The 23,810-nt window shown below is 41.4% G+C and overlaps 1 protein-coding gene across 2 annotated transcripts in view; it reads right to left on the bottom strand.

The window, feature by feature from the left end:
• Nucleotides 1-23,810, bottom strand: part of nav2a (neuron navigator 2a) — a 460,666-nt gene that overhangs the window by 327,277 nt on the left and 109,579 nt on the right. For both annotated transcript variants that reach the window (XM_061887617.1, XM_061887615.1), the window contains exons 7-10: nucleotides 22,421-22,554; nucleotides 3,322-4,444; nucleotides 1,172-1,278; nucleotides 977-1,085 (exon numbers count right to left, since the gene is read on the bottom strand). In XM_061887617.1, the coding sequence (XP_061743601.1) occupies nucleotides 977-1,085; nucleotides 1,172-1,278; nucleotides 3,322-4,444; nucleotides 22,421-22,554 (1,473 nt within the window). The remainder of the gene's footprint in view (nucleotides 1-976; nucleotides 1,086-1,171; nucleotides 1,279-3,321; nucleotides 4,445-22,420; nucleotides 22,555-23,810) is intronic.

Raw genomic sequence — 23,810 nt, 5'->3', positions numbered from 1 at the left:
TGAGCTAATATTTGCAAGAAATAACAAAGTTTACCAGTTTGAACACTAAGTATCTTGTTTTTGCAGTCTATTTAATTGAATATAGGATGAAAAGGAATTGCAAATCATTGTATTTTGTTTTTATTTATGATTTACAACTTTAATTTTAACTTAATATATGTATGTGTGTATGTATATATGTATGTATGTATGTATGTATCTATGTGTGTGTATATATATATATATATATATATAAATACATATAAATAGTATATATATATATACATATATTCATATACATATATATAAAAATATGTGTATATATATATATATATATATATATATTATAAAAGGGAAACCTGCGAAACAGGCTTGTAGGGATGATATAGCCTCTTGTGTTTTTTCTTGACCTAACTTACTATATGAATAAATATATGAATATATACATACATACACACACACACACATTATATATATATATATATACATACACACATATATATAAATATATATACATATAAACAAATATATACATACATATTTTTATACATACACATATATATATATATGAATATGTATAATGTATATATATATACCTATATACACACACACATATATATGTATACATATATATACATATACATATATACACACACACACACACACACACACACACATATATACATATACATATACACACACACACACACACACACACACACATATATATATATACATATATATACATATACATATATACACACACACACACACACACACACATATATATATACATATATATACATATACATATATACACACACACACACAATATATATATATATATATATATATATATATATATTATATATATATATATATATATATATATATACATATATATACATACACATGGCAAAGAAGAGAGTATGTAAAAAAAACAACAACAAATAAACAGGTAAAATAATGAAATATTACCCACAAACATGGCAGTTACCTGTGTGTGGCCTGAGTTCCCCGCAAACTGGACATGGTCTCCTCCAAGTTCTGCCGCAGATCTGCAATGTTTTTGACAGTCCGCAGTCGCCTGGTCTCTGGGTCTTCACCTTTGGACAACATGAAGAAACATTAACCAGATTCAACGATGACAATAGAAAAAGTTTCTTGCCACACGAGAGAAGTGTTCACCAACCTGAAAGGTCCTCGATTGACGGCTGGTTGGTCTTGCTGAAGGAAACATCCCCTCTGCTTCCTGAACTGGACTCGCTGCTCACGACTCCCTCGGCCTCGTTTTGAGATCTGCAGGGATAGATTGTGTGAATAATCAAAACAAAGACAAGAGTTTATTCTGAATTACCATGCAGTTAGTGGGAGGCTGATATTTCACAAAAGAGGGATAAACCTGATTAAGAATTAAATCTGCTGTTTCCCGTCTTGTGACCAGGCTCCAATATGAGCAGCTTACAGTCCAAAATGCCAGTAGAGGAAAGATGCATGGAACCTTCGACTTTTACTAACAATGGATATTAGTGTCATCTGCAATCTTACCAGTACGAAATGTATCCGGCATAACCCAGACCTGGGCAAATTAAGGCTCGTTGAGCATTTCGATCTGGCCTGCCAGACGTTCAAGAGAACACTTTTACACGGTGCATCAGTCCATCTTAAATGAACTCGGGCCCACTGAAGCCGGTAGCGTTTCTGGGTGTTGTTGATAAATGGCTTTTGCTTTGCATCGTAGAGTTTTAATTTCGACTTACAGATAAAAAGTTAAAGTTGTAGTACCAATGATTGTCACACACACTGGGTGTGGTGAAATTTGTCCTCTGCATTTGACCCATCCCCTGGGAAGTGAGGGGAGCAGTGGGCAGCAGCGGTGCCGCGCCAGGGAATCATTTAAGGTGATATAACACCCAGTTCCAATCTTTGATGCTGAGTGCCAAGCAGGAATCCAATGGGTCCCATTTTTTTATAGTCTTTGGTATGACTCGGCCGGGGTTTGAACTCCCATTCTACCGATCTCAGGGCGGATACTCTAACCACTAGGCCACTGAGTAGGTAAAAGATGTAGCTCTATATACCTTTCAGCATTAATGATGCCTTCACAGATGTGTAAGTTACCCATGCCTTGGGCACTAATACACCCCCACACCATCACACATGCTGGCTTTTGAACTTTGCGCTTATAACAGTCCGGATGGTTCTTTTCCTTTTTGGTCAGGAGGACACGACGTCCACAGTTTCCAAAAACAATTTGAAATGTGGACTTATCAGACCACAGAACACTTTTCCACTTTGTGTCAGTCCATCTTGGATGAGCTCAGGCCCACCGAAGCCGGCGGCGTTTCTGGGTGTTGTTGATAAATGGCTTTTGCTTTGCATCGTAGAGTTTTAACTTCGACTTACAGATAAAAAGTTAAAGTTCAAGTACCAATGATTGTCACACACACTAGGTGTGGTGAAATTTGTCCTCTGCATTTGACCCATCCCCTTAATCACCCCCTGGGAAGTGAGGGGAGCAGTGGGCAGCAGCGGTGCCGCGCCCGGGAATCATTTATGGTGATATAACCCCCAGTTCCAACCCTTGATGCTGAGTGCCAAGCAGGGAGGTAATGGGTCCAATTTTTTTATAGTCTTTGGTACGACTCGGCCGGGGTTTGAACTCCCATTCCACCGATCTCAGGGCGGACATTCTAACCACTAGGCCACTGAGTAGGTAAACGATGTCGCTGTTTATACCTTTCAGCATTAATGATGCCTTCACAGATGTGTAAGTTACCCATGCCTTGGGCACTAATACACCCCCATACCATCACACATGCTGGCTTTTCAACTTTGTGCTTATAACAGTCCGGATGGTTCTTTTCCTTTTTGGTCAGGAGGACACGACGTCCACGGTTTCCAAAAACAATTTGAAATGTGGACTTATCAGACCACTGAACACTTTTCCACTTTGCGTCAGTCCATCTTAGATGAGCTCAGGCCCACCGAAGCCGGCGGCGTTTCTGGGTGTTGTTGATAAATAGCTTTCACTTTGCACACTGGAGTTTAAACTTGGACTTACAGATGTAGTGACCAACTGTAGTTATTGACAGTGGTTTTTTGAAGTGTTCCCCAGCCCATGTGGTGATATCCTTTAGAGATTGATGTTAATAATAAATTCATAAAAGAACCAAACTTCATGAAAGTTTTTTGGGATCAACAAGTATGTGCTCCAATTACCCTACCACAAAAAAATAAGAGTTGTAGAAATGGTTGGAAACTTTCGACCACGACTGTATGTGCGAGCAAGAATCTGGCTGGGTTATGCACGCGTCTTGTCCGGCGAGCGTGTGAGCTCACCTGTACATGAAAGGTGCGACGGTGGCCATGTTGGGGTGACTGTGGTGCTGTTGGTTCTGAGGTAGCTGCACGCTGACGGTGTTGCAGGCCGTGCTCTGCGTGTTCCCACCTCCGGCCGCAGAGGCGCAGCCCGTCTTCCCGTCCGCGGCGTGAGGGCCGGAGGTAGAGCTGGAGTGTTTGCCGTCCTTTTCCGAAGAACCCCGGTGCGTGGCCAGGCCGCCACCGAGCCTCATGCTCCTCGGTCTCTCCCCGGCCTCCTTCGCCGCCGCTGACGAGGCTTTACCCCCGGCCGGGGTTTTCCCTCCTGGCTTTGGTATTCCGCTGTGTGCAGGGGTGGAATTGTCCTTTTTGGCCATTTTACCCCCTTTGGGGATGAAGCTGGCGATTTTCGAGGTCTTTTTGTTTGAGCTGTCCGAATCTCCAGCAACCACTTCCTCCTTGGCCTCCTCTCCCCTGAGTTCTGTCCTTTCCTGCATGGAGAGGCGTTTTCCCACATCCTTACCTTTCTCCTTCCCCTTGTCCTTGTCCTTGTCCTTCTCCGGGCCTTTGACTGAGCTCTTTTTGGCGGTCAGAGCTCTGCTGAAAGTGCGCTGGGCGATGCCCCTCAAGGCCATTTTGGGGCTGCTGGCGGTGACGGCAACATGAGCGCCTGCTCCGTTCATCCCCGGGCGGATGTTTCCGTCGTCTTCTTCAAGGGGGTCGGTGTTCGAGCCCGTCTCTGCTCTCTCCACCTGCATGCCCGGCGCCGCATGATCGCTCTGTGCACCTACTCCGTTTGATTTGGAGCCTCCTTTGCTGTTAAAGAGCTTCAGCTTCTCCAGCATTGACTTCTGCGTGGCAGCCTTAGGAGGAGCTTCGGCCTTACAGGAGGTCTCTTGTTTGGTTGATTGCATGGCACCGGCGGAGGAGGGGGCTTGAGAGGCTTGCTTGGAGCTCATGGACTTGCTCCTCCAAGGCTTGCTGTTGCTGTTCGGGTGGGGGATGGCCGTGGAGGACGACGAAGACGACGAGGCCAGAACCAGCGTGGCGGGGATGTTGGCGGAGGAGCCGATGGTCACCGCAGTCGAAGCCGCATTCTCATTCGTGATCAGCGGCGGCTGCGAGGCCATGCCCTCCGAGCAATCTGCATCAGTAAACACAAACAAGAATAGAATCGAATGGACTTTATTTTCATTATATTTGCATGTTACGAGATTAAGGACTCCAACTTAAGGTGCGGTTGTGGGAACAAATATGGACATACTTGCCAACCCTACCCGGATTTTCCGGGAGACTCCCGAAATTCAGCGCCTCTCCCGAAAACCTCCCAGGACAAATTTTCTCCCGAAAATCTCCCGAAATTCAGGCGGAGCTGGAGGCCACGCCCCCTCCAGCTCCATGTGACCTGAGTGACGTGTCGACAGTCTTTCCCACAATATAAAGAGCGAGTCTGCCCAATGACTTTATATAACTGTAGAATGATCGAGGGCGAGTTCTTGGTTTCTTATGTGGGTTTATTGTTAGGCAGTTTCATTAAAGTCCTGCCAGTCCGGTAATAACACACAACAACAGCAGTCACGTTTTTTCGTCTACCGTAAAGCAGTCCGTCTGCCTGAACAGCAATGTTGTGAACTTGTGACACTCTTAAACAGGACAATACTGCCATCTACTGTACCTAGAATAGAATGTAGAATAGACAGAGGATAGGACAAAGATGAACAATTCAACCCTTAACTCAACAATCAGTAGATGAGTGTTGTGTGTGTGTATGTGTAAATAAATGAACAATGAAATTCAAGTATTTCTTGTATATATATATATATATGTATATATATATATATATATATATATATATATATATATATATATATATATATATATACATATATACATATATATATATATACATATATACATATATATATATATATACATATATATATATATATACATATATACATATATATATATAATAGAAAAAATAAATAAATAAATATATATATATCTAGCTAGAATTCACTGAAATTCAAGTATTTCTTATATATATATACCTATTTAATATATATGTATAGTAAATATTTGACTCTTAACCACGCCCCCAACCACGACCCTCACCCACGACCACGCCCCCACCACCCTCCACCTCCACCCCCCACCTCTCGAAATCGGAGGTCTCAAGGTTGGCAAGTGAGACTATGGAGTAAAAACAAATAACCCAAGAGGTAATAAAGGAAAAACTAACAATTGAAATAAACAGACTACTATCCCCAAAAAAATAATAAGCAATCCTGTACAATATACAAAACATTATAGAAACACAAAATCCTGTACAATATACAGAACAAGACAAGGGTACTGAAGTAATAAATACTAATTAGTGTCGGACGTATTGCACTCGAAGGGTAGTATTGCACAGGTCAAGTACAGTCGGTAAGGTTGAATTTCTGCCTCATTCCTGTGAGAATCCTGCGTGGGACTAGCGACCGCATCTAGACCGATACAGTCTCAATTCCTGGTACCTGGGAGTCGATACCGGTACCCAACGGTACCAATTCAGCTTGTGGTGACTGACTGTCTACCACAAGCTGCAGTTTGCATAACCAACCACCAGGTGGCATCTGTGAGCAGATAATATTGCATCATCTCTGTCTCTTCTTGAACTTATCAGGTCTTATTAGGTTGGTGGCGCATTCTTTGCACAATTTTTCACTCATGCAAGTGAGGCACGAGGCAAAAACTAACCCACTGCGACTCATTAATGACACAGAGGAGTAGTCACGAGGAAAAAAACTAAAGTAGATGTTAAGACACGTTTTATTTACCCCACTGAAAGTAGCCTTATATAGCCCGGAGGTGCCCTCGCTGGACTAACAATGAAAGGATCCCATCACAAAGTGTTTAGAAAGAAAAAAAAAAAAAGGCATGTCAGCCTCAAGTGCTTTAAAGTCTGGCCAAGCAGGCCGAGTCAAAGAACAGACTTGCACTTATATGGAATGTTTTTGTCGAGCATCTCTCTGTGCTCCGTTGCTGCGACTTCAGGGTGAAGACAAACCTTGAAAACACCAGAACCAGGCTTGTCCCTGACAGTTTGACTAGGTCAGGGGTCGGGAACCTTTTTGGCTGAGAGAGCCAGAAAAGCCAAATATTTCAAAATGTATTTCCGTAAGAGCCAAGTAACATTTTTCAACACTGAATACAACTAAATGTGTGCATTTTTAAGTATGACCAACATTTGTAGAGTATAAAAAGTCTCTTATTCTTTTTAACAACATTGTTATTCTAAAAGTTAACCAATAATAAATATAATACTTCTTACCATTAATGCGACATCTTGAACAGGTGCGGCAGAAAAAGGATGGATGGATTAAAATGCATGAGAATGTTTTATATTTTGAAAGTTATTTTTAACACTGTGATTACCGGCGGAATTATTAATTTCTTATCATGTTAAGCAATGTCAGCTAAGATTTATCTGAGAGCCAGATGCAGTCATCAAAAGAGCCACATCCGGCTCTAAAGCCATAGGTTCCCTACCCCTGCTTTAAATAAATATGTACTCACATTCACGTCTCGCTCGTGCCAATTTTCCTTTGCGCCGGAGAAACAATCCAAGTCATAGTCCAAGTCCTGACACACGGCAGCTTTGTGTCAACATTGCAACTTTTTCCCGATAGATTTCACCTCATTCCAATATTTTTAATGTTCTTTTTTTTAATTTTTGCAATAGCATTTCCAGAATGTGAGGCGGGCCGGTAGACAATTAGCTGCGGGCCGCACTTTGGACACCCCTGATTTAAGGCTAGGGTAAAATATCGAGATATATATCGTGTATCATGGCCTAACAATATCGAGTTATTAAAAAAAGGCCGTATCGCCCAGCCCTAGTTTGAATATTCAAACATGAGGCAGTCCATCCATCCATTTCCTACCGCTTATTCCCTTTTGGGGTCGCTGGTGCCTATCTCAGCTACAATCGGGCGGAAGGCGGGGTACACCCTGGACAAGTCGCCAGGGCCAACACAGATAGACAGACAACATTCACACTCACATTCACACACTAGGGACCATTTAGTGTTGCCAATCAACCTATCCCCAGGTGCATGTCTTTGGAAGTGGGAGGGGCCTATCCCCAGGTGCATGTCTTTGGAGGTGGGAGGGGCCTATCCCCAGGTGCATGTCTTTGGAAGTGGGAGGGGCCTATCCCCAGGTGCATGTCTTTGGAGGTGGGAGGGGCCTATCCCCAGGTGCATGTCTTTGGAAGTGGGAGGGGCCTATCCCCAGGTGCATGTCTTTGGAGGTGGGAGGGGCCTATCCCCAGGTGCATGTCTTTGGAGGTGGGAAGGGCCTATCCCCAGGTGCATGTCTTTGGAAGTGGGAGGGGCCTATCCCCAGGTGCATGTCTTTGGAGGTGGGAGGGGCCTATCCCCAGGTGCATGTCTTTGGAAGTGGGAGGGACCTATCCCCAGGTGCATGTCTTTGGAGGTGGGAGGGGCCTATCCCCAGGTGCATGTCTTTGGAGGTGAGAAGGGCCTATCCCCAGGTGCATGGCTTTGGAGGTGGGAGGGGCCTATCCCCAGGTGCATGTCTTTGGAGGTGGGAGGGGCCTATCCCCAGGTGCATGTCTTTGGAAGTGGGAGGGGCCTATCCCCAGGTGCATGTCTTTGGAAGTGGGAGGGGCCTATCCCCAGGTGCATGTCTTTGGAGGTGGGAGGGGCCTATCCCCAGGTGCATGTCTTTGGAGGTGGGAAGGGCCTATCCCCAGGTGCATGTCTTTGGAAGTGGGAGGGGCCTATCCCCAGGTGCATGTCTTTGGAAGTGGGAGGGGCCTATCCCCAGGTGCATGGCTTTGGAGGTGGGAGGGGCCTATCCCCAGGTGCATGTCTTTGGAGGTGGGAGGGGCCTATCCCCAGGTGCATGTCTTTGGAGGTGGGAGGGGCCCATCCCCAGGTGCATGTCTTTGGAAGTGGGAGGGGCCTATCCCCAGGTGCATGTCTTTGGAGGTGGGAGGGGCCTATCCCCAGGTGCATGTCTTTGGAAGTGGGAGGGGCCTATCCCCAGGTGCATGTCTTTGGAAGTGGGAGGGGCCTATCCCCAGGTGCATGTCTTTGGAGGTGGGAGGGGCCTATCCCCAGGTGCATGGCTTTGGAGGTGGGAGGGGCCTATCCCCAGGTGCATGGCTTTGGAGGTGGGAAGGGCCTATCCCCAGGTGCATGTCTTTGGAAGTGGGAGGGGCCTATCCCCAGGTGCATGTCTTTGGAAGTGGGAGGGGCCTATCCCCAGGTGCATGTCTTTGGAAGTGGGAGGGGCCTATCCCCAGGTGCATGTCTTTGGAGGTGGGAGGGGCCTATCCCCAGGTGCATGTCTTTGGAGGTGGGAGGGGCTTATCCCCAGGTGCATGTCTTTGGAGGTGGGAGGGGCCTATCCCCAGGTGCATGTCTTTGGAGGTGGGAAGGGCCTATCCCCAGGTGCATGTCTTTGGAAGTGGGAGGGGCCTATCCCCAGGTGCATGTCTTTGGAGGTGGGAGGGGCCTATCCCCAGGTGCATGGCTTTGGAGGTGGGAGGGGCCTATCCCCAGGTGCATGGCTTTGGAGGTGGGAAGGGCCTATCCCCAGGTGCATGTCTTTGGAAGTGGGAGGGGCCTATCCCCAGGTGCATGTCTTTGGAGGTGGGAGGGGCCTATCCCCAGGTGCATGTCTTTGGAGGTGGGAGGGGCCTATCCCCAGGTGCATGTATTTGGAGGTGGGAAGGGCCTATCCCCAGGTGCATGTCTTTGGAAGTGGGAGGAAGCCGGAGTACCCGGAGGGAACCCACGCACTCACGGGGAGAACATGCAAACTCCACACAGAAAGATCCCAAGCCTGGATTTGAACCCACAATTTCGTATTGTGAGGCAGACGCACTAACCCCTCTGCCACCGTGAGGCCGTGTTAGTTTAGTTTAGTTTAGTTTAGTTTATTAAGGATCCCCATTAGTCTACACCGCCGTGGAGACTATTCTTCCTGGGGTCCAGGCAAAAAACATCACACAACCACAGAACAAACGATTAAAATGCAGTACAACATGATCCAATAATAAATTGTCATAATACAAAAATAGCAACAACAAAGAACCCAAAAAATACTAATAGATGTTGTTACTTAATAATTTTCATACCAAAGATAAAAATAGCAATATAAAAATAGATATACTGTATAAATTTTTGCAAAAATAAAACAAAGAACCAAAGGCCTAAAACACATTAGTGTACCAAAGACAGACAATAAGTGACGAAAAAGTATCATCCATCCATTTTCTGCTGCTTATCCCATAATCAATAAAATACTCAATAGTCAATAAAAACAGTCATGACATTAGGTACAATCTAAAATAATCTCTTTACGCAATACTTCTCCTTTAGCTGCAATTAATCATAAAAGCTCCCATGCAACATTTAACTGCACACAAACAATGTAATTAAGTCGGACTAAACACCCGACCCACTTGTTTACCTGTTTCTCATCTGTGGAAAAGTGCCTCTATTCCCCCTAATTGGAACTAACTTGCTACCTTCAGTGAGCGCAGCCTGAAACAATGCCGCCGTTAGACGCGTTTAGGGCCCAATTAGCCACGCCGGCAGTAGGCGAAGGCGAAAGTGGGTCAGGTTGCGAATAGTTGGCATGAGAGGAAGAAGGCAGAGGGGAAATAGAAGGCAGGTCGGGACGATGGGGTCAGAGGGTTCGGTCTGTGCTCGCCATGAATGGACTCATCTTGGAGTTCCAGGCGGCGTGGAACAGAGGGAAGGGGATATCACGGAGGGGCCGTGGACACCGGGACAAAAGCTTGTTGTCATGACGGGAAGCCATGCGGCGATTAAGACTGTTCCAGTTGAGCAGCCAAGTATCGAGAAGACTGCGGGAAACCTACTTGGTGGTGCAATAACTGGCACCATGACCTGAAAGTTAATGAGGACTTAGTCTAATGTACTTCCTGGTGCTGCCACCTGGCTGCCGGCTTGTGTGTCGTTCAAGCACGACTAAAAATCTCATTTCAAAATAAAAGTATTCAAAATAAAAATAGGTGCACACTAGTTTTTTTTCCAGGTTGTACTGTATGTCAGTGGTCCCCAACCTTTTTGTATCCGCGGACCGGTCAACTCTTAATAATTTGTCCCGCGGCCCGGGGGAGGGGGTGTGCTTTTTTTTCTTTTTTTTTTTTTTTTCTTCTTTGTCATGAAAAGGGGAGTTTTTTGTGGTTGGTGCACTATTTGTAAGTGTATATTGTGTTTGATTTTATATAAAAAAAATAAATAAAAATAAAAATTATTATAAAAAATTATTCTGCGGCCCGGTGGTTGGGGACCACTGCTGTATATCATTACCTGTAATTATTTTGAATAACTTACTTTTTTTTTTTACGTCCACAAAGTCTAGGGTTGTACGTAGAGTCCCGCGGCCCGGGGGAGGGGGGTGTCCTTTTTTTTTTTTTTTTTTTTTTTCTTCTTTGTCATGAAAAGGGGAGTTTTTTGTGGTTGGTGCACTATTTGTAAGTGTATATTGTGTTTGATTTTATATAAAAAAAAATAAAATAAAATAAAAATTATTATAAAAAATTATTCTGCGGCCCGGTGGTTGGGGACCACTGCTGTATATCATTACCTGTAATTATTTTGAATAACTTACTTTTTTTTTTTACGTCCACAAAGTCTAGGGTTGTACGTAGAGTCCCGCGGCCCAGGGGAGGGGGGGTGTCCTTTTTTTTTTTTTTTTTTTTTTTCTTCTTTGTCATGAAAAGGGGAGTTTTTTGTGGTTGGTGCACTATTTGTAAGTGTATATTGTGTTTGATTTTATATTAAAAAAAAAAAATTAAAAAAAATTATTATTATAAAAAATTATTCTGCGGCCCGGTGGTTGGGGACCACTGCTGTATATCATTACCTGTAATTATTTTGAATAACTTACTTTTTTTTTTTACGTCCACAAAGTCTAGGGTTGTACGTAGAGATGTTGTCACGCCCATGAAATCATGTTTTGTTTTTGTCATGTTTGGTTTTATTTTTTGGACACTCGGTTCCTGTTCCTGCACTTCCTTGTTTTCTTTGTTACCATAGCAACTCATTGATTTTCACCTTGCCCTCATGTCACGCCCCTGTCCTCGGTTCTCACACCTGCTTGTAATTATCACTGCTATTATTTAAACCTGGAGTTGCCAAGTGTTTAGTCTGACAATCTCTCACTTAATTTCTGTTAGTTATTCGTGTTTTGTACTTTATTTCCTGTCCAGTGCTCTTATTTTGTTGTACTTCCTGTTTACTCCGCTGAGCACTGTTTTTCTCTCACTCGCCGTTGATTGGCAGCTGTCAATCAACATAGGTCTATTTATGTTTCACTAAAGCACTCCTCGGTGCTCGAAGTTAAAACCATGTTGGGAACATCTCCATGCAAGACTGCTTTCTGTTTATATCTTTTACTTTGATGAAATGAAAATAATCTTACCTGCTTTCTGCTCTCCTGGATTCTTGCATACTTGAGGTCACACAACTGCAGCCATGCGAAGTCCTAACACACATCCCTCAACTCCTTTCATGCCATGCCATGCCTCGTTTCCCTCCCGCTCATGCCACGTAACTTTTTGATTTTTGCTATGTCACAGTTATTGAGTTTTTTTTTTTTTTTTCTATAGTCATGCCATAGTGCTAGTTTTTGTTCTCTAGTCTAGTTTGTTCTCCGCCCTCGTGCGCGCCTTTTGTTTTGCTTCCTTTGTTTGCCTTTTTGTTAGCATATAAATAAACATGTACTCACATTCACGTCTAGCTCGTGCCAATTTCCCTTTGCGTTGGAAAAACAAACTATCCCATAGTCCAAGTCCTGACAGATGTCCGATAAGGGATTTTTTGCCGATGTCCGATATTGTCCAACTCTTAATTACCGATACCGATATCAACCGATACGGATATATACAGTCGTGGAATTAATACATTATTATGCCTAATTTTTTTTGTTATGCCCCAGCTGGATGCATTAAACAATGTAACAAAGTGTTCCAAAATAAATCAACTCAAGTTATGGAGAAAAGTGCCAACATGGCACTGCCATATTTATTATTGAAGTCACAAAGTGCATTATTTTTTTTTTAACATGCCTCAAAACAGCAGCTTATAATTTGGAACATGCTCTCCCTGGGAGAGCATGAGGAGGTTGAGGTGGGCGGGGATAGGGGGGGGGGCGTGGTTTTTGGTAGCAGGGTGGGGTGTATATTGTAGTGTCCCCCTTCCAAGGTCCCCTCCCCCTGGAGAGTCACCACTTTAACTAATACATTTCCTAGGGGAAACACTGAAAACACTTAGCTATCAAAGAGTTGCGATCGGACGGTTTTTCACGACACACAATTTCGGCGGATAAGGAGATGCTGCTCTGTTGTTGATTGAAGTAAAGTCTGAATGTCATTAAAACAGTAAGCTCCATCTTTTGACACTTCTTCCACTCCCGTCCTTGCACGCTACACCGCTACAACAAAACGGTGCATCCGGAAACCACTGTCAGAAAGCGGCTTGAAGATGATCTATAAAACATAATCTATGCAGCATTTTGACCAAAGTACCACCATTACATGTTATGTAGACCACAATGAAGTGTTTTACATTTAGAAAAAAAATGAATAAATAATAAGACTCCTTTAATGCGCCTTATAATCCGGTGCGCCTTGTATATGAAAAAAGATCAAAAATAGACCATTCATCGGGAGTGCACCTTATAATCCGGCGCACCCTATGGTCTGGAAAATATGGTAATTAAAATTAATTTTTGGATTGAAAATGAAGTGAACTATGAAGTGAATTATATTTATATAGCACTTTTCTCAAGTGACTCAAAGCGCTTTACATTGTGAAACCCAATATCCAAGTTATATATTTTTTCTTTTAAACCAGTGTGGGTGGCACTGGGGGCAGGTGGGTAAAGTGTCTTGCCCAAGGACACAACGGCAGTGACTAGGATGGCGGAAGCGGGGATCGAACCTGCAACCCTGAAGTTGCTGGCACAGCTGCTCTACCAACCGAGCTATACCGCTCATCTGGAAGGAGAAATACGTCCGTAAAATAAGGGAAGGAAATAATTCTGCACTCCTAAAATATACAAAGCATGGTTACAAGACGAGCCTATGGGGCAGTGGTTCTCAAATGGGGGTACGCGTACCCTTGGGGGTACTTGAAGGTATGCCAAGTGTCGTGATCCGATATCCGGATCATACCATATTTCTTGTTTTGTTCCATTTGTGTATTATAGTCTGCCAATGTTTCAATTAGTTCCTTTTCTGTATCACATTCTGACTTCCTTATTTCCTGTTTATTCTGTCACCATGGTAGCTTATTAGTTCAACTGCCCCTTGCTTTCTACGCACACCTGTTTCTCATAATCACCTCCCTTATTTAAGCTCGTTCTTCATTCTCGGATCCTAATTTGCCTTCGTGCAACAAGTGACGACTGTTTCATATGTATGTTCTCGCTAGCTTATACGGTACGCCTTTATTATTCTAGCTCTCATGCTAATGGTTTTGTTTTCCCTTTTTGTGCCTTCGTGCCAAGTTTAGTGTATCTGTTTGTTTTTCCTAGCTTCCATGCTAGCGCCATTTGTTTGCCTTTCTGTTTAGCTCCAGTGTTTCTGTTTCTAGTCGGTTTTATTCGTTTAATAAATCTTTAATTTCTTACCTCACACGGTGTTCTTGCCCGACGCATCCACAGAGGAACAAATCCGGCATCGCTATGCCGCACAAGTCTCACACCAAGGGGTTCGTGAGATTTTTCAAAAATATTCTAAAAATAGCGACAATTCAAAAATCCTTTATAAATATATTTATTGAATACTATTTCAATAAAATATGAATGTAAGTTCATAAACTGTGAAAAGAAATGCAACAATGCAATATTCAGTGTTGACAGCTAGATTTTTTGAGGACATGTTCCATAAATATTGATGTTAAAATGTTCTTTTTTTGTGAAGAAATGTTTAGAATGAAGTTGATGAATCCAGATGGATCTCTATTACAATCCCCAAAGAGGGGACTGTAAGTTGATGATTACTTCTATGTGCAGAAATCTTTATTAATAATTGAATCACTTGTTTATTTTTAAACAAGTTTTAAGTTATTTTTGTATCTTTTTTTCCAAGTAGTTCAAGAAAGACCACTACAAATGAGCAATATTTTGCACTGTTGTACAATTTAATAAATCAGAAACTGATGACATAGTGCTGTATTTTACTTCTTTATCTCTTTTTTTCAACCAAAAATGCTTTGCTCTGATTAGGGGGTACTTGAATTAAAAACATGTTCACAGGGGGTACATCACTGAAAAAAGGTTGAGAACCACCGCCCTATGGGGTATCGCCATGGGTCAGAAGCCCCAAATAAACTTCTCACTGGTCCCTGAACTGGTCTTCTCTTGCCACCATGTTGGAATCATTACAAACTTAACCACCTAATTACAGCACTCAATACAAATTAAAACAAAGAGCTGAAAACGAGCAAGGGGGACGCCGGCGGCTTCAGCACTTCCTGTCTCACCCTCTCATCGGGTCCCGGGGTCAGTCCAGTGGGCCTCCTCTCTCACGGCCCCTCCCGATAACATCAAGACATTAAGGGGAAACGACCGAAGCGGACTCAAAGCGCCTTCCTGTGAACTCCTGTCACAGTTGTTGGGTGTCTCTTTATGCTAAAACCATGTCATTTCATCCAAGTGTCAACATGTGCATGCATCTGAAGGCCAGTAGTCTTGTGGAGGGCAACTTCAAAGGGTTTATGCACTACCCGTAGCGAGGTTTAGGGGCCAGAACTAGGACACATCTTGGAACTATGCGGCCGTATTTGTTTTTTTTACAAGAAGTAAATGCATTAGCGTTAGCATCGGCATGACAGTGTTTAGACATCACAAACAGCCGGGCTGTTCTCATGGTTGTGTTGGCCACGAGACGTTTGGCTCAAACATTTCAGTCGGTTAGTGACAACTCCGGCTGGTTTTGACTAAGTTTACTCATAGTTGAATCTGATTGGTGAGATTTGACCCCCAGTTGACCACCAAATGTAACGTGTTTTTGAGAGCGAAATAAACAAGACTAATATGTAGTCCAGGGGTCACCAACACGGTGCCCGCGGGCACCAGGTCGCCCGTAAGGACCAGATAAGTCGCCCGCTGGCCTGTTCTAAAAATAGCAGCACTTACCAGTGAGCTGCCTCTATTTTTTAAATTGTATTTATTTACTAGCAAGCTGGTCTCGATTTGCTCGACATTTTTAATTCTAAGAGAGACAAAACTCTAATAGAATTTGAAAATCCAAGAAAATATTTTAAAGACTTGGTCTTCACTTGTTTAAATAAATTCCTTTCTTTTTTTACTTTGCTTCTTAATTCTTTCAGAAAGACAATTTTAGACAAAAAATACAACCTTAGAAATGATTTTAGGATTTTTAAACACATTTACCTTTTTACTTTTTAAATTCCTTCCTCTTCTTTCCTGACAATTTATATCAATGTTCAAGTATTTTTTTGCATTGTAAAGAATTTTAATTAAAAATTATTTTTTTTTACTTTTAACTTTCAGAAAGACAATTTTAGAGAAAAAATACAACCTTAAAAATGATTTTAGGATTCTTAAACAGATATACCTTTTTACCTTTTAAATTCCTTCCTCTTCTTTCCTGACAATTTAAATCAATGTTCAAGTTTTTTTTTTATTGTAAAGAATAATAAATACATTTTAATTCAATTCTTCATTTTAGCTTCTGTTTTTTCGATGAAGAATATTTGTGAAATATTTCTTCAAACTTTTTATGATTAAAATTCCAAAAAATATTCTGGCAAATTTAGAAAATCTTTAGAATCAAATTTAAATCTTATTTCAAAGTCTTTTGAATTTATTTTCAAATTTTTGTTCTGGAAAATCTAGAAATAACCGGTAGAAAATGGACGGATGGAAGGAAGAAATATAAATTGGTCCAATTTGTTATATATTCTAATAAAATGTTGATTGGATTTTAACCTATTTAAAACATGTAAATTAAAAATCTAAAATTAATTATTTAAAAAAATTTTTTTTTTTTTAATTTTTTCAAAAAGATTCAAATGATCTAGTTTTTCTTATCTTTTTTTCTGTTGAATTTTGAATTTTAAAGAGTCGAAATTGAAGATAAACTGTTTCAAAATTTAATTGAAATGTTTTTCCTGTTTTCTCCTCTTTTAAACCGTTAAATTTTGTGTTTTTTTCATCATTTATTCTCTACAAAAAACCTTCCGTAAAAGGAAAAAAAATGTACGACGGAATGAAAGACAGAAATACCCATTTTTTTTATTAAATATATAGATTTAGTTATTAAGGGTAAATTGAGCAAATTGGCCATTTCTGGCCATTTCTTTAAGTGTGTATCAAACTGGTAGCCCTTCGCATTAATCAGTACCCAAGAAGTAGCTCTTGCTTTCAAAAAGGTTGGTGACCCCTGATGTATATTTTTTAGTATACTGACTGGTCACTAGGTGTCAGTAACATCATTTGGGCGGAGGTCTAAAAGGTACCATGTTTTCCGGACCATAGGGTGCACCGGACTATAAGGCGCACTGCTGATGAATGGTCCATTTTTTCAAATCCTTTTTCATATATAAGGCGCACCGGATTATAGGCCGCATTAAAGGAGTCATATTAGATAGTACTTTATTTATTCCTGACGGAATAAATAAAGTACTATCTAATCTAATATTATTATTATTATTATTATTATTATTATTATTATTTTCTAAGGTGGCAGTTATGGCTGCCATCAGAGGGCCGCTCGCAACAGCGAATAATGTATGAATATATGAAATGAATATTTCGCTTAATAATAAATTAATAGATCCATCTATCCATTTTCTACTGCTTGTCCCTTTTGCGGTCGCTGATGCCTATCTCAGCTGCATTGGGCGGTAGGCGGCGTACACCCTGAATAAGTCGCCATTTGATCACAGGGCTAAATTAATACATTTAAAATTAAATAGATAAAATAAATGACATTTTTAATTTCCCTTTGGGGATTAATAAAGTATTTCTGATTCTGATATGCCTCTGGATTTTATTATTAATCATATAGTTTTATGTAGACTGTAAAAACTTTAGATACATTTGCAAAATTTCACTGTAAAATATAGTTTTTCTTTTAATTTTTGTTTTTATTACAACAGTTTACGGTAAAAGAAAAAACAGTACCACTGTGTACTATGACCCAAGTAAACAACACCAACATTTTATATGTTCCATTGAAAATATAAAACATTACACACGGCGCTCCAAAATCTATCAAAATGTTTTAGTACGACTTTGGTAAGCTATGAAGCCACACCGCTTGATGTGCTTCAACTTAAGAGTATTATTATGGTGTGTGTATAAGGAAAGATATATTATCTGGCGTTTTGTTTCACACTATTATGCAAAAGCAACTTTTCTTACCTTCTGGTACCTGCTGATCTGTATTTGGGATCTGCATAAATCCTGAAAAATTGCACGCTTCCACCTTAGTAGTCCGTACCGACTCCATAGTAGATACATTTCTTCTTTTTCTCTATCTTCTTATTATGGTACATTCTTCCTCATATAGTGTAAAGTTCCTACTTATATCTGTCGGTAAACTCGCCATGAAAGCGCTAAAACATACCGGCGTAGCGAGTTTACATTATTCACCCAAGGAACTTTAGTTATTAGAGTTCCGGTCGGACGTTTTTTCACGGGACACATGTTTCCGGATGAGGAGATGCTGCTTAGTTATCGATTGAAATAAAGCCTGAATGTCATTAAAACAGTTAGCTCCATCTTTTGACACTTCTTCCACTCCCGTCCTTGCACGCTACACAAAAATGAAGGCGAAAAGACGCTGCCGAAGGTGAGCCACGTAAATAAGACCGCCCACAAAACGGCGCATCCTGAAGGGACTGTCAGAAAGGGTCTTGAAGATGATCTGTAAAACATAATCCATGCAACATTTTGACCAAAGAACTACCATTACATGTTATGTAGACCACAAGGAGGAGGTTTACATTTAGAAAAATATATATACGTATATATGACTTCTTTTATGGGGCAGTTTAGCTCGGTTGGTAGAGCGGCCGTGCCAGCAACTTGAGGGTTGCAGGTTCGATTCCCGCTTCCGCCATCCTAGTCATTGCCGTTGTGTCCTTAGGCAAGACACTTTACCCACCTGCTCCCAGTGCCACCCACACTGGTTTGAAAATAACTTAGATATTGGGTTTCACTATGTAAAGCGCTTTGAGTCACTAGAGAAAAAGCGCTATATAAATATAATTCACTTCGCTTCACTTATGCGCCCTATAATCCGGTGCGCCATGTATATGAAAAATTATAAAAAAATAGACCATTCTTCAGCATTGCGCCTTATAATCCGGTGCGCCCTATGGTCCGGAAAAAAACGGTACTACAGTGGGGATATTTTGAACATTTGGAAGCAAATAATTGTCCCAAAAATGCTGATAGAATTAAAACTAAGTCATCAAACCCCTACAACTGATCAAGTAATCCGAATTGAAAACCCAAAGTCAACCAAAACAAAAGCTGTGAGCCTGCAGGTGTTTGCTAACTCGTCATCACGTCCGACACTGACAGCCCCCGCCGACCCCCCCTTTCTCTGCTCGGTTATTGTGCCCCAAAAAGTGAGAGGGACAGGCGGCCTTTGTGTGAAGACGGAGGGGGAAAAAAAAAAAAAAAAAACTTTGAAGAGTTTCTCCACATGAATAAACTCAAACAGTGACGTTACAGCCCATCATTAATTTTTTGCAAAGGGAAGTAAAGCCTGACGAATTAAAGCACATGCATGCACATATGGCCCTGCGATGAGGTGGAGACTTGTCCAGGGTGTACCCCGCCTTCCGCCCGATTGTAGCTGAGGCGCCCCCTGCAACCCCAAAGGAAATAAGCGGTAGGAAATGGATGGATGGGCATGCAGAAATGTGCACCTTTGCAAACACAACACAGGCTCGGTCACTTTGTGTTCATGCAGAAGAGGAGGAGAAGCTCCGGGTCACTTTCGCTTATTTTCTATTCCGGTGTCAAGACGCCCGACATGAGTTGTGAGTGTGAAACCCTGACCAGCAGATGTAAACATGCAGAATATCAAAGGTGACATCAGGATTCTTACACAACGCTGCTTAGAGTCGCAAACATTCAACGAACCAGTAAAACTGACCCGACCTGCTGCCGACTGACAAAACATCAGATCTCCCTAAACTTCCGTAAACTTACTTGTTTGTGCGAGTGGAGAAACCTCATGAGTGCAGCAAAGGATGTCCGAGGAGCGCCGGGAGAGGATGGGCAGCGGCGTGCCAAAGCATGACCAGACATCCTCAGGCTTTGAGAGGAGTGGTGAGGAGGAGGGGTTTGGCAGCGTGTCAAAGGGGTGGTGGGGGTGGGATGGAGAGGGGGGGGGGGGGGGGGGGGATGTTGAGCAACCGGTTACTCTCCTACTGCTGCCAATCAACCATGCTTGCCTTAAAGGCCTACTGAAAGCCACTACTAGCGACCACGCAGTCTGATAGTTTATATATCAATGATGAAATATTAACATTGCAACACATGCCAATACGGCCGCTTTAGTTTACTAAATTGCAATTTTAAATTTCGCTCGAAAGTGTCATGTTGAAAACGTCGCGGAATGATGACGTGTACGCGTGACATCACGGACTGTAAGGAAATAAGATAATTAGTGGCCTGGGCATGACGTTAAAGTGCATCCGGCAGTGGAGGCTCCTCTATGGGGTCTTGGGGCACCAGGAGGTAAACCCCTTTACTACTGTTACCCCAGGTGGCCCTTGGCAAAGGCATAGTACCTGACTGCCCGCTAACCAGGGATACAGTGAAGACATCAACGGCGGAGCAGGCGGAAGACGGTAGATTGACGAACTACCACAACGGCGGAAGAAGGCTGCAGCAGAAAATGGTCCCCAGTCGACTTGGACTTTATGCTACTGGACGCTGACTCAATTCTGTCAAGGATCGTGTGGTGACTGTCTGTGCACCATTCTCCCCACGTTAAAGGCCTACTGAAAGCCACTACTAGCGACCACACAGTCTGATAGTTTATATATCAATGATGAAATATTAACATTGCAACACATGCCAATACGGCCGCTTTAGTTTACTAAATTGCAATTTTAAATTTCGCTCGAAAGTGTCATGTTGAAAACGTCGCGGAATGATGACGTGTGCGCGTGACATCACGGACTGTAAGGAAATATGAGCGCTGCACACACACACAGCTAAAAGTCGTCTGCTTTAAACACATAATTACACAGTATTCTGGACATCTGTGTTGCTGAATCCTTTGCAATTTGTTCAATTAATAATGGAGAAGTCAAAGTAGAAAGATGGAGATGGAAGTTTTAGCTTTTAGCCACACAAACACATGGTGATTCCTTGTTTAAAATTCCCAGAGGTGAAGCTTTACTATGGATCATATTCAGCAGCATATTTGGCTGCTTTTTTGCGTCTACAAACACACCGACTTTTCCCGGAAAGTGAAAAAGTAAAAGCCCCACAACTATTCCACTTTAAACCTATAAAACTGTTGGTCTCTGTCTCACACTAACACACACTATCTTTAACTTTCACGGCCCTCCAGTCCCGAGCACGGTGTGTCTAACACAGGATAATGAGTTTAGACTGTTAACACTAACAGAGTCTATATCAAGCCTTGGCCTACTGAGTGGGGACACAAGTTATTTAAACAGTGGTCTAACTAAATATACTGCAAACCAACTTGCTGGGCATGCAGCAGCAAAAAACTTGTAAGTATAAATATATAAATATATATATATATATATATATATATATATATATATATATATATATATACATATACACACATATATATATATATATATATATACATAAACATATACTGTGTGTATATATACACATGTACATACATATATACATATATGCATATATATACATACATATATACATATTTATATACATACTGTACATATATACATATATATATATATATATACACATATACATACATACATATATACTGTATATATACTGTGTGTGTATATATATTTATATATATACACATACATACACGTACATACATACATACACATACATTCATATATATACTGTATATATACTGTGTGTGTATATATATTTATATATATATATATACATACACATACACACATACATATATACACATATACATATATACATACATACATATACACACATACATACATACTGTGTATATATATATATTATACTATATATACATACATACATATACATACATTCAGTATATATACTGTGTGTGTATATATTTATATATATATATACATACACATACACACATACATATATACACATATACATATATACATACATACATATACACACTTACATACATACACATACATATATACTGCGTATAATATATATATACTATATATACAATACATACATATACACACATATATATACGTACACATATATATACATATATATACAAACATATACACATAATGCATATATATACATAGATGCATACATACATATATACACATACATACATTATATTATATTACATATACACACATACATATATACACATACATACATATATATACATATACATATATATATACATACATACATACATGCATACATATATACATATATATACATATACACACACACATATATATATACACACACACACACACGCACACACACATATATATATGTATGTGTGTGTGTGTGTGTGTATATATATGTGTGTGTGTGTGTGTGTGTATATATACAGATATATATACACACACACACACACATACATTATATATATACATATATATATATACATATACATTTATATATATATATATAAATATATAAAAGGGCTGTGAATCTTTTGGGGACCAAACCATTCGATTTGATTAAATTCTTAGGAACTGAATATGGCTTGAAAAGGATTTGCAAATCATTGTATTCTGTTTATATTTACATTTGACACAATTTCCCAACTCATATGGAAACAGGGTTTGTACATCAACAACATGATCCACCTGAGAAGCAGGACAGGACAAAAACAGGAAAAAAAAAAAGCACTAACGCATACCTTTGTTCAGCAGCGAGCTGGCTTTGGTCTTGTCACTGAAGGCCTGGCTGCGTCTGTTGCAGGCGGCGGTCAGCGAGCCTCTTGGAGCCATGTCCCCGCCTGCAGTGGACACCCTCGTCGTGGGCCCGGGGAGCCTGACAGGGGCCGCAAGAGAAGCATAGAGGAGAAATTAATGACCAGGGGGAAAAAACCCTGCAATTTGTGTAGAATTGTGGCGTTGCAAAACATGCAATCTTTGCCACATTCTTTCTAATAATATGAATAATAAAATAATAATAACAATAGGAGTTGCATCAACTTGGTAGCTTTAATACACACGTGACACTTTTTTGTGTCACATGTGTGTTTTTCTGCATCCCTTGACATCGTATGAAAAAAAAAAGTGTTAATCCATCCATCATCTTCCGCTTATCCGAGGTCGGGTCGCGGGGCAACAGCCTAAGCAGTGAAACCCAGACTTCCCTCTCCCCAGCCCCTTTGTCTAGCTCTTCCCGGGGATCCCGAGGCGTTCTCAGGCCAGCCGGGAGACATAGTCTTCCCAACGTGTCCTGGGTCTTCCTCGGTTGGACGTGCCCTAAACACCTCCCTAGGGAGGCGTTCGGGGTGGCATCCTGACCAGATGCCCGAACCACCTCATCTGGCTCCTCTCCATGTGGAGGAGCAGCGGCTTTACTTTGAGTTCCTCCCGGATGGCAGAGCTTCTCACCCTAAAAGTGTAAGCACAATAGAATAGGTTGTAGTTTAGCCTCATTCTTTGTGAGAATCCTGCATGTGACTTGAGGTATTGAGAGGAGGGGCTAGCCAGGACTAGCTGCAGTGTGTTCATACAACCACCAGGCAGCGTCTGTGAGCAGATAATACCGTATCATCTCTTTCTCTTTCGAATTTATCAGGTCCAATCAGTGCCAATTTTCAGATATTTGTAACGATTCTTAATTGATTAAAACAAATAAAAATTAGATTTTTTTTTTTAAATCTCTCCTGTCCAGCCACTCGGGCAAATCGTATTGTTGATGAAGATGTAAAGTTCCGGGCAAAAGTTTGGACACACCTTCTCATTCAAATACGTTTTCTTTATTTTCATGACTATTTACATTGTAGATTGTCACTGAAGGCATCAAAACTATGAATGTGAAGTGAATTATAATTATATAGCGCTTTTCTCTAGTGACTCAAAGCGCTTTTACATAGTGAAACCCAATATCTAAGTTACATTTAAACCAGTGTGGGTGGCACTGGGAGCAGGTGGGTAAAGTGTCTTGCCCAAGGACACAACGGCAGTGACTAGGACGGCAGTAGCGGGAATTGAACCTGCAACCCTCAAGTTGCTGGCACGGCCGCGCTACCAACCGAGCTATACCGCCCCATGTGGAGTTATGTACTTGACAAA

Source organism: Nerophis ophidion, linkage group LG25 (genome assembly GCF_033978795.1).
Source record: "Nerophis ophidion isolate RoL-2023_Sa linkage group LG25, RoL_Noph_v1.0, whole genome shotgun sequence".
NCBI classification, from domain to species: Eukaryota; Metazoa; Chordata; class Actinopteri; order Syngnathiformes; family Syngnathidae; genus Nerophis; species Nerophis ophidion.
The sequence above is the reverse complement of the archived record's forward strand: the minus strand, read 5'-3'. Positions and strand labels throughout refer to the sequence as shown.